This window comes from Symphodus melops, assembly GCF_947650265.1.
Source record: "Symphodus melops genome assembly, chromosome: 13".
In the NCBI taxonomy this organism is placed as follows: Eukaryota; Metazoa; Chordata; class Actinopteri; order Labriformes; family Labridae; genus Symphodus; species Symphodus melops.
Window position 1 is genome coordinate 22,315,272 of NC_136703.1, and position 16,372 is coordinate 22,331,643.

Genomic DNA, 16,372 nt, shown 5'->3' on the forward strand with positions numbered 1-16,372 from the left:
CTGAAACAAAACTGAATTCATTGATAAATTTGAATGGACATTTCTGAAACACAGTGGCATACAGAGTTATGTATGAATATCACTTCCTGCTGTTATCACACTTCTTAGCCTCTAGGTCTTACGATACACTCAGTCACATGAGTACAACAACAAAGATACATGATATACAAAACGGATTTTAATACAAATTTAATCATGATTAAAACTGGTCACAGCACTGTAGCAGAATGTTCAAGCTACAAAAGACATTCATAAACAATAGAAAAAAAAAATATTGAATCATCATGACAGCACTGAAGTGTCAGAGATCAGGGAAGTATCAGCGTGCAAGTCAAAGCCCCATCACAGAGGGAAACACCGCAGCACCTGTTGGATGAAGAAGAGCGGTTTCAATCCACTCAGACAGAATCTGTTTCTCATGACGTCCAGCATATAAACCCACCATCGCTTCCGTAACATCGCCATAAAACTCATTCACTGTAATGTCGTACTTTTTGGGCTACCTTGACCATCGCCTGGGTCCGATTCTGGGACTTTCCAGTCCATCTGGCGGCCTTTTTCGTAGAGTCCCTTTAGGACCTTTCTAACTTCGTCGTTTCCGCCTCCTCGGCTCAGCTCCAGGTACTTCCTGTACAGCTGTAGAGCGGTGCGAGCGTCCTCTATGCTGTCGTGGGTTTCTCCCTGGATGCTAAGGTCTGGGAAGAAAGAAGTCGGAATGATCCTCCATAAATGTTTCCAACTATGAACCAGTAACGCAGATATCGGGATTAACATCCAAATTCTTATAGACAATAGAAACTCAGAAATCTGATTTGACAGACTAAACAGCTGAAATTCTAATTGATTTTGGAAACAGGTAAAGGTGAAGTGACTTTATAAACAGGCCAACATGTTAGATAATTCATTAATGGGAGCAGATATGCAGATGTGATAGTTGAGTTGCTTTGGCTCTTAATCTGTACTGCAGTCAAATGAATAGTTTCATTCTTTAACCTGCAATCACTGTCAGTCTGCCACTCCTGTTTCTCATTATTATAGCTAACTTGAACGCCAACATTTCTTTCATTAGACATCATAATGAATGATCATTACTTTTCATTTGGACTTGTGTTTGATCAGCCTGATGAAAAAAAAAAAGGTCAAATTTATCCTCTTTATTCTCTGTTTTCTTTTAAGTCTCCGCCCACTCCTGAGGGAAATATCCACCTCTTCTACACGTTCATCATACTCAAAGAGGTGATCATTCTCTGACTTACCAAGAAAATACCAGGCAAGGAATCTCAGAGAAATCATCCTCTTGCGTGGCAAATGGAACAAGTAGACGGTGTCGACGACTTGGTCTTTGAGAACCTTAAAAAACAGCAGAAAGACGATTTGAAGCTTCTCTAAGAAAACAATCTGAAGAGATTTCTTACAGTTATTTAAACATGGAACTTTCCAGTAGCTGTGAAATAATATACCAGTAAGTTGATAACTCGGAAGTCCTTCTGTAAGCCGTGGCCGACGAAGCGGACTCCTGTGTCGATAAGGAAGCGCAGCTTCAAGTAGGTGGACTTCAGCGTGGTCAGATGCTTTGAAGAAATCTTCGCATCCAAGTCTCCTGGTTTGATTCCCGAGTATTGTGTCAGATAGTCTACAACCTGAAAGGGAACATGAAGGCACGTGAGCAGCTGTTTCAAATGTCAGAAAAAGTTGATTCACTACAGCCTAAAATTACCTCCTTCGATGATTTGAATAAAATGTTTCCTAACTCAAATTGAAAGAAGAAAGACTCCCACCTGCTCCTGAGTGGAGATGTAGTCGTCGATAAAGGGAACCCCCTCGTTGGCGCCCTGACCCCTCACACAGGTGATCCTGGCCACAGACATCTGACTGGGCTTGATGGTTGACTTGGTGCCGTCACTACGCAGCTCAGCCTCTTCCTGCAAACACACAAGTTTCGTTTTTAGGGGCCGAGTTTGATGATGGAAGTATTTTAACACCTTCAGGGAAAAAATACCCAAAGGTGTATTTCTATTGAGTGTAGAAGACCAGAGGAACCCTGTTCACTCTATCTAGATTTACTCTGGAGCTCTAGATGCTTATATACAATGGTGCAGGTTCACTGCTTCACTCACCTGGTTGAGCGTCACAAACTCAGCATCCAGCCCCACCAGGTCTCCAGCCTGTGGCATCTCACTGACCATGAGGGGGATGAAGGTGGCGTGACTCTTCCTCTGTTTCCGAGCCAGCGAGGCCTCAGTCAGCAGCACGCTGGCATCTATCGGGTTTTTAACTGAAACAAAGTATAAATCAGGTCATAAACGCATTCAAACCTACGAGTAAGATCTCATGATTTTATGTCGTCTAAACTTACTGCGGAGGTCGTATTTGGTGTGGTAGTTTCTTTTGGCGTAATACAGAACGGCCGGCACTTTCCAGCTCATGTCAAACTGAGCCGCTTCAGTCTGCGACAAGTAAAACAACATCAATACTTTCAAATGACTCCAAACATGGCAGTTAATCAGCTGGATTCAATAACACCTCATATTTACCTTGTCAATTGGCTCAATTAGGAAATCATTGAAGAGGTACCACTGCTGGTGAGTGACTCCCTGAAACCAAAATAATGATCAGATCAGTTTTCAAACTCAGAATCAACATGACCAGGACACATTTTGCCTCTACTAAGACATACAGTATGCATAATCCGCTGATAGACGCCCTCAGTGAAATCAATAACAAGAGATGACGTCGAGGCTCGCGGGTTATCATGGGAGTGAGTCTCTCTATATAAAATATATATAACAGGTGTTTAGTCTTTTTTTTTTATTGAAGTTAGATATTTTAATGTAAACATTAGCATGTAATTCTACAGACTATACCTTTAAAGAAGTAGTATTATCTCATCTGAGCTTGATTCACCTCTTTTCTTTGATGGTATGTCTCCCCCACTTTGATGTGTGCCACCAAGTTTCCTCCCGTGCGAGCATCCAAGACGTGAGGTACGGTGACGACCAAGTCGTAGAGAGAGGCGCCCTCCGTCTCCTCATCAGCACTCAACTGGTCAGAGACGATGAGAGGAGTCATTAGATACACCGAGATTAAAACCCAGCCAATAACACGGTCAGCAAGGTGAAATCAAAGATCTAAATCAGGATTCGTGTTGTGTTCCCCCCTCACCTCCTCTCCCTCAGGCCAGCTGCAGATCTCAAGGCCTTGACTTTTGCTGATGGACATCTTGAGAGAGAGAGGGATCCAGACGTGTCGCAGGTCCTCCGCCCGGGTGTCAAAGGTAAAGCCTTCTGTGTTGCAGTCCTCCCCACTACAAGCAGGTAAGTAGCATGTTAACATATCATAAGCACTGAAGAAAAAGCTGCAGATTATATTTCATCTAATTGGTTAGTTTTTTTGATTCATCAGTTACCAAAACAGCATTGAACCTTTCGCTGGAGCCAACAGTTGGCACGGCTCTTTTTTATTAACAGCAGAGTCTGACGCTAAAAGATTGTCTTTAACTGGTCCAGAACTCTCTAGAACCCCCTCTGTTAATCACATCGCTCCTGTCCTGCAGCTTCACTGGCTCCTTTAAGGCCATCCACAACCTCACTCTCTGTACCTCTCTGAACACTTCGCCATCTTTTGCCTGCTCCACTTTAAAAAAAAAAAAAAAAAAAAAAAAAAAAAAGACCATTTCTGATGTGTTACATACTAAGGGATAAAGGGATTGCTGATGGAACCAGTCAACATACTTATCATTAATGGATATCAAAAGAGGAATCTTACTCCAAGCACCACTCGGTGGGCATGGGTGGCGGTTCTTTAGGTTTTGCAGGTTCCATCGCCTCTTTTTGCTTTGCCTTGTTGAAGGCGTACTGTGAAGAAAAAGAAAAAAAAGCATTGACATGATTCAACAGCAGGACTGTCAACAATCAACTTCATCAATATATTTTACAATTTATCAGGGACAGAAAAAAAGAACCAAACGTTCACTTACATCTGCCTGGACCTTCCAGAACTCGGCCTCTTTAGCGCTGTTCACCTCACAGTTGATGACAAGAACATCAGGCAGACAGCGGATGTTGCGCGTCTGCACCTATAGTTAAGACAATTTAAAAGTCGTTAAGCAAAATCATTTGAAAGCAGAGCACTGGTGTCTGTGGATACACTGCTGCTAAATCTGAACGTGTGTTGTAACTCACTGTGGGCTGATACTTCTCACAGTTCTCACACCACGCCTGAGTGCTCTGCTCCAGACAGATGCTTTTCTTTAAGATCTCAGCAAAGTCGTATTCCTTCATCGTTTTGTCTGTCAAGTCACAATGAAACGATTGTAAGCCCAGCTATCCAAACACTCGTGAAGAACTTGAAACTATCCGAGCACAGCTGTGTATAGAGGGGGATCAGAAACTCACCCTGAGAGCTCTGCTCCGGGTAATGCATGGTGAAGAGCAACGTGAGGGATGTGCGGACCGTCTCCTTCCCACAGCGACACAGACTGCTGTTCTCAACTTCACAGCCAAACAGTTTTCCGATTTCAGACTCACCAGAGGAGCCCAGAGAACTTTAAAGACACAACAGGAACAAATAAGTGATTCAATTCCCCTCAATATTCAGCTTGTGTAAAAGCTCTTCTGACGAGCCCCTGACTTTATACGAGTTTAAATCTTTGATTAGGAAGGGATTTGTCACTGCGGTGGGATGTGTTAGTGTGGTCTGTTTGGACCTGCTGCTGGCTCCCCTGTAGGCCTGCGGGCCCTCCTGCTCCTGGGTCTCCTGGTGGAGCTGGGTGAGAATGAAGCGGTTCCAGCTTTGGATTAGGCGGCCGAGTCTGGCCTTCCCGGTTTGCTCGTCTGAGTCTGCAAGGATCAAACCCAGCGCTGAAGCCTCTGGGATGGTTCGAAATGCTCGGAGAAAGTTACTGGCCTTGAAAAGAGGAGAGGGGAGAGATTTAGTTTGGAAAAAACAAGTAGGGGAGACAACTGATGTAAAACAAGTGAAAGAGTACATACAGTTTATGCCTCGTGTTATCTAATTCTGTAGTATTTTTTTATTTTTTTTATTCTTTTATTTAACTAATGTAAACCTGCTCATAGCTGTTTTTTTTACTTTGCTATTGATGCTGTTTATATTCCCTGTTTTCCTGGGGTTTTTTGAGCTGCTGCAACAACCAAATTTCCCCCATTGGGTCAATAAAGTGTATCCTTATCCTTCAACATCAAGAATAACCCACAGGGATCATTATTCAGAGAAACAATGACTGAAAACCTACCTGGCACGGATCTCCTCGTGACAAATCCAACATGTGGAAGAGGAAGCCGAGCTCACAGGCCAAACAAAACTCCTTTTGGCACAAATGATTCTGGACTAGACAACGGATTGGCTCCAGGAAGTATAAGACCTAACGTGCCAAGAGAGAAACAAAGGAATAAGTGAATAGCGTTCTATTACATTTCTGTAAAGTCGTTACAAAGAAAACACCTTCTTTCTTACCTGGATCATGCAGTTACAGTAAGCATTGGGAATGTGAGGCTCCAGACCGGCAAACAGAGTTCTGTTATAGTGTTTGAAATCAAAGTCCTCCAGTCCAAGCTTGGAGTATTTAATTGTGACCTGGTCAAGAAAAAATAAGTCCTCATTAAAAAAATGTTAGCAGAAATTATTTTCCTACACACGGCCATCAAAGAGAAACATGTCTTTAGTTTTTACGGTGACGGTGGGTCTAACCTTTCTGTACTTTTTAGGCACCATGTAGAGGTGCGGCTCTTCATCACGGCCAATCGGTGACTCAGGGACCTGGTTGTAGTTATCGTAATCCAGCTCCACGTCTTTAAGTTTGTACGGAACCTGAAGGCAACACAGAAACCATATTCAGAATGTCTGAATCACATAATAAACATAACACAAACTTGAAAGCCTTTCCAAAAACAAAAGAGTGAAGTAGCACGACATGGTGTGTGTGTGTGTGTGTGTGTGTGTGTGTGTGTGTGTGTGTGTGTGTGTGTTATCGACATGCCTGGTTCCGAGGGCGGGTTCGAGGATTTGCTGCGTAACCAATAAAGCCGACAGTTTTCATAGTGCGCAGGATTTCTGGGTCCACAGGAGGAGCTCGTCTGTGAGAAGGAACACTTTAGTAAATATTAAGTGTTCAGAAAAACAGGGACACACTGGCCAAACATTTCCTGTGTGATCCTGTGTACAACATTTCAGCATGATGAACGACAGACTCTGAATCGACTCAAAAGTTAGACAAACACCACTTTGAAAAAGTTTCCTCCTAAACTAAGTGTCAGGAAGGACGCTGTTCCTGCCAGACTGGTAGCTGAGCGATGGAACGTTTGGACGTCTGAAATGCTGCCAGGCTCGATCTAAAAGGCAAATGAGCTTGCTAAAAGTTTTTGAAGACCTTTCACAACTCTTCGGTTCTAAACCAACTTTTTAGACAGAGCTGAACTTTCAATAATGGTAAAAAATCAGCTGTGCTGTTACTAGGGCTGGACGATATATTGAGTTTTTAAAAACTACAAATAGGGTAAGAATATTGTGAAAATCAATATAGTTTATGTTGCATTAAAATAATCTTTTATTTGTAGCGCTGCCAGTTCACCTATTTCTCATCTGTCTGTCTGTCGCTCTTCAGCATGCTCCTCCTCTTCCTCTCTGAGCCAAACTTTACTTTTACCTTTAAAATTACCTTTTTATTGATGTATTTTAATGTATTTAAGGGAGATTTTTATTTTATAATACGACTTTTTAAGGAAGGAAGGAAGTTTATATTTCATGGACATGATGATCTTATGCAGCCGACAGAGTTATATATCGAGGTTTCAGTTTTGGTCCATATCGCTCAGCTCTAGCTGTGCTAGTTCATCAATGTGTCTGAAAATGCAATAGCTCTTCCCCTCAAGTGAACAGAGAGATTACATGTGCAACATTGAAATCAGCCCTCCATATTCAAATTCTGCTGGTGTGATCAAATTGAGCGCAACAAAAAAACAAACACACATAAGTGTTTCATAAAGCTGAACATTTAGTCAACATGAAGTGACGTAAACCACTGACATCACCTCGGTAGAGTCAGACAAAGACGCCTGCTGCAATGGGAATTAACAAGTTCCTTCCTGTGAATCAATATTTGTATGGCGAGGAGGAAGATCAAACTTTAATCTTTGATGCTTTCGTTTCATTCTGTGAAACAGCTTCACATTAAAGATAAACCAGACTATGTTCTGCAGTTCTGCAATTGTCAACACATTCCATGAACACACATGAACCAACAATCACTTTGTCTGTCTCTCAATTCTTTCCCACTTCCCTCTCTGGTTTGTGGTGTGACGTCCTGAGCCAGCTGCTTCCTTCTGAAGAACTCCATCTTCAAAAACTGCTTATGGATGTTTACTTTTTGTCACAGATGCTCAGTATTTTTCTAAAACGGTTGTAAACTGCTCTTTTTATAAACGTGCTAAAACTAAAGTTCATGGTGTTTAAATTGGCAACTATTTCCAGCAATGACTCATGTGCGCCTGTGATTGAATACGGCAGCAGCTCAGTGCCTCCACACTGTAAACAGCTCTTGTGACTGCGTTACCTGGGGTTGGGTGTAGCCAATGAAGAGGGCCAGTCTGACAGCAGCTGCTCGGTGCTGGTCAGCGGCATTGGGATGAGTGAGATGGGCAGCAGGTCGTGGTTCCAGTCCAGCTGAGGCAGCGTGTCCACGAGGCAAGGCAGGGCGAACTCCGTCTCCCGAGAGTAGTCGTTAAAAGAAACCTCTGGAGCGTCAGACCACAGGTGCACACATCCTCCAGAGTCCCCGAACGCCATGCATTGTTTGCTGGACGACACGTCGAAACTCATGAGCAGCTGGCCCACGGTGTTGACGTGAAAAAGGTCAGCCATGTTTGCAAGACCAGTTGGCTCACAAAACTGGCACTGGCCTAAAGAAAGAGGAGACGGGACATTAATTACAAGGTACATGAGAACATGTTTCAAATACATGAGTGGCTAAGGTGGAAATGTCCTTAAAATGCTTTTACATTTAGAATCGACAATTACTTCTAATTACATAGATGAAGAAAAACTACTGATTGCAGTGACTAAAATTTAGTAATGCAAAAAAGATGAATTTTTCGCTGTTTTATTAATAAACCAAACAAAGAGACAGATGTATAAGTCTTTAAAGACACTGATTTGTAAACCACATTAGGAAGACCTCACATTCCTGTTGGTACCTGACTGTGAGATGATGGCGAGCCGTGATGTGTAGGTAGGGATGAAACGCAGGAACAGAGGGTCCACGTGCACCTGGAGAGGTGTTACAGCCCGCATCATACGGAGGTCAAACACCATGAGGAAACGGTCACATGCCAACCCGTTCAAACCTCGACTGGAGAACCCGCACGCAGCCAGAAGGTTTCCATGAACGTCAAAGTCTGAGAGGCTGCCAGAGAACGCATCGAACTCGTGCTCAGTCTTGAAGCTGCGCAAATCCCGCAGGGTAACCTGTTTTTTGATAGAGAGAAATAATGAGTTTGAATAACATAATTACAAAACCCTGTAAAGAAAAACATATATGAGCAATAAATACAAAGCATACCTTGCCAGAAGTGTGCCCACAGAAGAAGAAACGGCTGGTTTGTCGCATTATTGCCACTCCTGGTACCTCAACATTGAACTGTTAAGTACAAACAAAACCATCCATTGTGTGTTATTTTTATGTTACATGTCAAAAGTGCTGTGTACTCCTGTCATCCTACTATCTCACCTTTTGAGTTTCTTGAACAGTATTTAAGTCAACTTCCACGACGTAATTTTGTAAACCACCCATAAGCAGGGTGTTGTTATCCGTCATGAGGAGACTGTGCATGTCAGCGCCTTCCTCCATCCTGGAATGACAGAAAGTGGACAAATCATTTTGAAGCTGTACATTGTTTATGTACAGTGTGTTTCAACACAAGAGCATTTATCCCACTTGATGGTTATTTGTGTCACTTACGGGTAATCAAACATAACTAGGCCCCCACGAGTGTGACATTTGAGGTTAGACTTGGAAAGGAAGAGGACGCCTGTTTCCAAACTCTGAATGTGTCGGATGTCGTCTGCTGCATGCGCTTGAAAAGAAGAATGGCGTCCCATTGTAGGTCCGAAGAACGAGGTCACATGACCCTAAAGAGAATAATGAAAGAAAACAGAAGGGATGACATATCTTCAATTCAATTAGAAAAACTTTATTTGTCCCCAGGGGGCAATTCAAGGGCACATAGAGCATTAATGAACAACAGTGCAGCTATACTACAAATTTAACAAAGATAAAGTGTAAACAAAAGAATAAAGGGTCAAGATGTAAGTACAAAGTTAAAATAGAAAATTACAAAGTTAGATACAAAGGACAGCATACGGACTAAAGATGTAAACAGACATAAACAGACAAGCATGCGAAAAGACGTATATGATGTAAACAGATGAGCAGTAGTGAACAGGTGTAAACATAAGTATATGTAAATAGGTGCAAACAGAACTGTAGGGAAAAAAGAAGGTATTATCTATATCTACAATATATCTACTAAGTATTGTAAGCTGTGTCCATCATAATCAGGTTCTTACTCTGTGGTTACCCATCCAGAGCATTTCCTCCTGGAGGTCAAAATGTGTGGCAGTGACTGGGATGCCAACTTCTGAGACTGCACTGTGCAGCTCAGAAAACATGCCCTCCATGAGGTGCACAGACTCGGGGACTGTCCCGGCCAGCCCCTCTGGATCGAGCTCCACACCCTGCAGCAAGTTGGGGTTTAGGTGCGGGTCCATTGAGGGTTCCATCCCCGCATCCAGAGTCCCGTGAAGGCCGGCCGGGTACTCCCCCATTCCAGCGTCGAGACCGTCAAAGTTCATCATGGATATAGTGAACTTAACCTACAGAGAAATGACAACCTGTGTGAATAGTTGTGCCAGTAGATCATTGTTTGCTGCAAACAGCACGCTAACACCAACGGCTAATTTCAAAGCTAACTGCTAACAAAAAACCTTCAAAGCCAAATGTAATCAGTCTGATACGGAGATGTGTTCAGCACCGTAATGTTGTGATTTTTTCTGTGAAATAAAGGAGCATCTCAGTGTTGTTATCTGGTCCGCTGAGTCGATGTTACCGCTTGTTTATGAAGCTAACGTTAGCACACTGTTGTGGCTACAATTCATGTAAATTTCAACACAGAAAAACTCGCACTACTAAATAACAGCGTGTGTGAGTGTGTTAAGGCACTTCAATAAAAAAAAATAAAGTTTACACTAACCTATTCGTGTGTTTTCGTTTTCAACACAAGAGTCCATGCTCGCTTCATTCACAACAAAAACACTGATTAAAAAAACACTTCCGGTGCAAACAGTGATGCGTTCAAGAACAGAGTAGAGCTCCAACACTTCTCCTGACTCTTTTTTTACAACCTTGTAATTTGTCTAATTAACAACATTATCACAGTTCATGTTCAGCCTTTGAATTCTAGTCGTGATTGAAGGAGGCCCGGTGTGGATTTGTGTAGGCCTAGACTGTATTAAATGGAGGTGAAGGCTACCTGCAAGTAGGCTAAATATTGTCAAACTAAAAGTTCTTAATCGTTGTTAAAATGAGTAATAGTATGAACAACTTCACAAAAAGATAGCAGGTATTCTTTAGCTCTATGTCATAGACTGTAAAAATAACAAAACAAAGTAAGTCAACATTTTCTTTAATGGACACTGAAGGCACCACGGGCTGCAATGACAAATCGATGAGGCTATCAGAAAATACATCTTTTTTTCTGAGCAAAATCCAAAACAGTATTCCTTTTACCTTGAAAATAGCCTGCTGAAAAATGATTATTGTAATGTGCAGCTTTAACCCTCTGTTCTGTATTGGCATTGAAACTAAGATGTTGACAGGGACCCTGTAAGCGGTTATTTTGTAAATTATGTAATTGTTTCAAAAAATGGTGTTTCAATTTGATTGAAATATCAAGAAGCCTACTTTAGGAAACCAAACATGTAAATCGGACTTAAAACGACCTTGCATGGAGCATCTTGTAGGTCTATAAGGCCAAACATCTGAGACTGTAGACTATAGGCTACAAATAACGGGATATAGGCAAGCTTGAGACTTGTGATATAGGACATAAGCAGCACGCGCACTGTCATTTGAGCAACAAAAAAAGAAACTTTGCGCATTTGGTTTGACTTTGTGTATGATAGCCTAAATGCAGAAGTTGTTACGGTATATTTTATTTTGTCTGATGAGACCATAAAGTGCAGTAAACTGGTCAGTTACGGTTAGATCTACATTAGGATACATATGCAGATGATTAAACATAAAAAGGAAAGATAAAGGAGGTAGAGGCCAATGATATTACAAATCAGCAGAAAGTTTTTTTCTCTGGAAGAGAAGAGGGGCAAATCTCGGACTCATTATGGAAATTTGGTGCGGAGAATTTAGCTCATGCTTAGACTGAAATGTTTAAAAGGTTAATCTCACTTCCTCGGCACATTCAACGATGTGAAACCTGATTAGAACTCCATGAAGGTTGATTGGTGCTGTCATGTTATAAGAAGCCTTTTTTTATTTATCACTCGCATTAATTTATAGGGAATAAGTGATGTACGAAGAAAATATTATTGCCGGCAGGCCTTTATATTAAATAAAAGCAACCCCAATTTCACAGTTAACAGACGACTAAAGATGAGACAACATATAAACTATGAAAGTAAAATGTAACCAATCGCGATTTAAGTGAGCCATTTCATGTGAATATGCAGTACAAAATGCGATCCAGATCTTTTTCTTCCCTTTTTTCATTCAATAACAGTTAGTTCATATAATGTGCCCATTCATTACTCATATGATCACATAATCCGTTCTGTGTCTTCCTACACTTATGTGCTTTGCACTCAACATGAACTCACCTGAGGGATACCCAGGAAAACCCTCCCTGACTCACTGCCCCCTCCTGCGTGCTCCTTTACACATTTAAAAAGCAGGACTCGCATCACAACACTCACACACGAGGGACAAGCACATCAGAAACACTCACACGAGGGACAAGCACATCAAACTGAATATTTCTTACTCAAGGAAATCAGCTTAGCTATGGATTTTTGTTTTGCTGCAGCTCTTTTTGCGCTCCTCGCGGCAGCATCCTGCGCTCCAACCACTCATAGTCTCCAGGACGCATGCGTGGATGTCCAGAGCAGCTCTCTGGAGTTAAATCAGCTCGCCAAGGTGGTATCCATAAAGGTAAGCTTGTTCATTAATATAAGTTTAGGTTTAGTTGGCCTGTAATTAAGTTACAGCTTTTACAAATACATTTTGCAGGCATACAAGCAGAAAGTAGTGTTTTAAAGTAAAATACAACACATTATTTTTTACTCCACTAACTCTGATATTTCCACAATTTAACTCAAACTAAATATATATTATATTCTACTGCACTTTTGCTCGTTGGTGTCCATGGTTACCACAGAGCAGCTTCTTTATATGAACCTTTACTTGTATGTTTTAAAATAATGATTTTATTGGGAAACCAGTCAAATTAATTAGAGTAGGCCTACGTTGTGTCATTATGAGGTATTAGATCGATGAATAAAGAAAAATACACTGGCAGGTGTAATTGTCAATTAAAAGCATTCTGAAGCCACTGTTGAAATCAACAATGTGATGATATAAATGAATAAAAATGTAGGCGGTGTGCTGCTAACTTTAACTTCATGGATGTATCACAATGTTTAATTAACTTGAACATCAGGAATATTACACTTGTCATCTGTTCCCATGTGTCTCCATCATTTTATACAGCCTAATGCAAATGGTGCACTGAGCTTGTGTTTCTCAAATGTTCTTCAGGCACGAAACAGTGACAGATCTGAGTCTAATTTCACCACCAGTCTGGCTTGGTTGGAAGCTAAAGACTTGTGTGATCCTGAGGCACTCATGCAGAAGTCATCGGTCAGTAAAATGTTCTTGAAATACAGGCTGATATTGATCTTAAAATCGCATCAATGATAGTAAGAAGTGATGACTTTCCTGATTGGGATTCTTTTCTCTCTCTCCCCTCAGACATGTGTTGGGAAGATGCTTGATGTCTTAAGAAACTACAACTCTTACGTGGAGAGGATTTCTGGATTTCAGTGCTGCTCACATTTTGCCAACAAAGTGAAGCCAGCTCTACACAACCTGCTGAGAGACATGAGCAGCTGTGTGAACTCCAAGACAGGAGTGAATCAGCAGAAGGCAAGCTCAATAAAAATGTCCCCAAAAAGTCAAAGCTTTTTACAGTGTTTATTTCTTCAGCTTCAGATGCTTCATAGTTGAAATTAAAGATTAGCAGCAGCTTTCATTAATTTAATTATTTTTTCTGATTCTACAGGAGACCCACATCAGCGCAGAAGACACACAGCCCTTCTTTGACTGGCATGAGGCTCCGCTCTGTCACTACATTCTGGACAGGCTCTACTCCTTTTCCATCATCAGCGCTCGAGTCTTTGCTCTCGGTGATCCTGCTCGTCACTCAGACGTCTCGGCTCAGAGATGCATGTAGAGCATGAAATGCTGCAGCCATGAATTGTAAAAGAACGCTTTGTTTGATCATATTGATCAAAGTCTCTCGTACAGCTTCCAGGAACCGATGATATATCTACAAAAGTGTTTCTTTCTACAAAAGTTTCACTCTTTGTTTCTCCCATGTGTACATGGAAGGTATTTCCAATGGAATTATATCTATATTATATATTTATTTAAATTACATTTATTGTATTTATTTATTTATATTTATTGTAATCAGTTGTGTTTTTGTATTTGTATTCAATGTGCAAAATAAACCTGAATCCAATCAAAGTTATCATGTGACTCATATGTCTTCTTTATCAGGGGTTTTTCCCTCCACTGAAAACAATCCTGATAAATAAAAAAAAGTAAGAGGTTAACCTGCGTTGAGAATTGTTCATTCTCTTTGAATGAATTTCCTAAAACAAACAAACAACTGAGACAAGAAGGAAGCTGTAGATTCCTAAAAGAAGAGGAAGTAGCTCAGCGTTATTGTACAGGATTGCTCAACAATGATGTTTGTTGTCACTGTGACTTCATATCCAGAACTCAATGAACTTCCATCATGTCCTGCACACAGGAATCCTGTCTGATGGGAAAACACAAAGTCTGTCAGCCCTCAGGGCATTTAATTCAGCTGTATCGAAACACTTCACAAAGTGCATGACATGAAAGGTAAGAGGGTTTGATGATGACATAATATGAAAAGGGCACAGATAGGGACACAAATAAAACAAAGCAGAGAAAAACACCAGGAGAACATCCTGCTGCAGTGAGTCTGTGTCAAAAGAAGAAGGGATGTCAGGCATTGATGCATAAGGATGCGTATTTCATTAACTGCAATGATGCAGAATAGGATTTCAAAAATGTAATCAAAAATCATGTGTATCACTTTATAAGATGCTGAGGACATAAAACAAATATTCCCAGTAGTCTTGTGGAAGCAGAGCTCCAGCCTTAGCCAGGTTTTAATGTTGCACCTCCTCAAGGCCACCACACCAATTTTAGGCCCAGTCTGTATTCGATCCCTTCAAGTCAAGTATATTTAAAAAGAAGAAACTTTGGTTTTAGTGAATTGACAAGAGGGACTGATTAAACCCCAACAATATGTCAGAACAAAAATCTTTGTCAAACTATATGAGCAGCGATTATCTAGCCAGGATCACCGACAGTGACAAAGTGAAACATTTTGGGGGTTTTTGAATGGCCGTGACACGTTCATGGCTGTTTCTTCAAACAGTTTGTTTGTGTGAGTTGTGCAAGCTGAAGGTCAGCCTGTTTTGGTAACTCAGTAGGCCTATTCACATTTATTACACCATTTACAGTGTTTGCTTAGCCTATATACGTGAAAGACCTGGTTATGCTGCCAGACAAGAGAGTAAGAGGTCAACGAAGACATCACATTCTTGGAAAAGAACCAACAGCTGCCGAAATTACCGACTCTAGAATCATAAATATGTGCAAATGTAAACGTTAACCAAAAATGACGAAGTCAGCAAAGCAGACTTCCTCAGAAGATCCGGCATCTGTAATCAACAGGTCATTTGTGATGTGCAATACATCATTTCCTTGTTTAATGTTGTTTCACACACTTCTCATTATAGCAGGAAACAATCTGCAGACTGCCCGGTAACTACCTGTGTGCTTTTGTTTTCATTCCTGTGCATGAGTTAGTTTTGTGGCAAATCTGAGCTGTGACCGTTCCATGGAAATCAAAATAAATCTGTAGACTTTAACAGCAGAATAAAAATCTAACTGTACGGTGAGAAGGCAGACTCAGAGGGCAGAAAAAACACCTAGCTTTTATTAAGCCTTTATTAAAATCATATTATTGTCTCAGTTATCTCAGTCACCCTAAACCTATTATATTGTGACGTCAAACAAACATACTACTACTACATGATAGATGATATCTTTACCACCAACAACATCTTGTCTAGTTATTTCATACATACAACTCAGCCTTTTTACACACACATTTCCCTGATATGTATCCACTAGTAATAAACTTTTGTATTGGCTGTGAGGCTATGATTGATAGTTAAATATAACAAGTAGACTTATATTGAAGTAGGTGAATGCTAAAGTTTTATCTGCAAGATGTACTGAAGTCTGTGAAGAGTATTCATGCTGCACAGTGCATGTTCTTGAGACGTTATATCATCACATAATGTACGTTAGATCATGGACCTATACTGCAGAAATATTGTATTTGCAGCCTTCAAATGTTGGAGGTGCTTGAGGTGGAGATTCTTCCCTCGACTTTACAGGCTGCTTGGTAGAATTTTTTTTTTTGATTTGTCAGAAATGTTTTCAACATTAATAGCAACAGACAAAAGAATCTCTACCCATGCTTGCATAAATAGAAATATTAGACGTGCACATGACAAATGTTTTACAGTAAATGACTGTCAAAAAAAAGCTGTTACTTCCGTAGGATGTGTCTGACATTTTAAAAACAAGTATGTCATTTTTAATGTGAATTACATCACTTCCTTATTTGATTTCTCTGCACACTGCTCATCATGGCAGTAACTACCTGTTACCTAATTACATCACTTTGACCTGGCTGCAGAAATCTTACTTTGGCTTTTTTTTCACATTAACTGATCATATGTTCATTGTGACATCTTAATCTATTAATGTATGAGTCTCTTTTGCTATAAAATAAGTGAAATTGAGTTTTTAAAAGTACAATACTTGCCTTTTAGAATGTGGTGGAGAGGATGCATGATGAGTTTTCCCCCTGTTGTTTTTAAATGTGAAATATAAACAGAAGTGACTTGTCTAAAGCTCCTCCAAATGCCGTATATATAGACCTAATGGCCCTCTGCA

At 40.7% G+C, this 16,372-nt stretch overlaps 3 protein-coding genes across 4 annotated transcripts in view; 2 read left to right on the forward strand and 1 right to left on the reverse strand.

Moving 5' to 3' along the window:
• The window catches only part of LOC306834411 (thyrotropin-releasing hormone receptor-like), a 168,313-nt gene that overhangs the window by 52,202 nt on the left and 99,739 nt on the right, over positions 1-16,372 (forward strand). The window lies entirely within an intron of this gene.
• pan2 (poly(A) specific ribonuclease subunit PAN2) lies at positions 175-10,383 on the reverse strand. 2 transcript variants are annotated; one of them, XM_079359215.1, is made up of 26 exons: positions 10,263-10,383; positions 9,580-9,885; positions 8,972-9,141; positions 8,741-8,861; positions 8,573-8,650; positions 8,208-8,478; positions 7,568-7,913; positions 5,996-6,092; positions 5,707-5,826; positions 5,473-5,592; positions 5,252-5,380; positions 4,706-4,905; positions 4,395-4,543; positions 4,182-4,288; positions 3,977-4,075; positions 3,766-3,854; positions 3,163-3,304; positions 2,905-3,042; positions 2,535-2,594; positions 2,357-2,447; positions 2,118-2,275; positions 1,779-1,922; positions 1,461-1,640; positions 1,257-1,350; positions 504-695; positions 175-366 (listed from the first exon to the last, which is right to left on the reverse strand). In XM_079359215.1, the coding sequence occupies exons 2-26, from the start codon at positions 9,865-9,867 to the stop codon at positions 332-334; spliced, it is 3,618 nt and encodes a 1,205-aa protein (XP_079215341.1). In that variant the 5' UTR covers positions 9,868-9,885; positions 10,263-10,383; the 3' UTR covers positions 175-331. The 2 variants fall into 2 exon arrangements, with proteins under 2 accessions (XP_079215341.1, XP_079215340.1); XM_079359214.1 differs by having other exon boundaries at positions 492-695.
• Positions 12,086-13,532, forward strand: LOC306834255 (uncharacterized protein; the record flags this gene model as incomplete). The annotated part of the gene is made up of 4 exons (XM_079360089.1): positions 12,086-12,232; positions 12,839-12,940; positions 13,052-13,225; positions 13,362-13,532. The coding sequence occupies 4 exons, from the start codon at positions 12,086-12,088 to the stop codon at positions 13,530-13,532; spliced, it is 594 nt and encodes a 197-aa protein (XP_079216215.1).

What these genes read in the sequence shown, in the direction of transcription:
- pan2 (XM_079359214.1), bottom strand. Translation starts at nt 9,867, where the DNA reads ATGATGAACTTTGACGGTCTCGACGCTGGAATGGGGGAGTACCCGGCC. An exon ending in TCTGGATGGGTAACCACAGA is followed by an intron (nt 9,142 to 9,579) that starts GTAAGAACCTGA and finishes TATTCTCTTTAG; the next exon opens with GGTCATGTGACCTCGTTCTT. An exon ending in GTGGGCACACTTCTGGCAAG is followed by an intron (nt 8,479 to 8,572) that starts GTATGCTTTGTA and finishes ATCAAAAAACAG; the next exon opens with GTTACCCTGCGGGATTTGCG.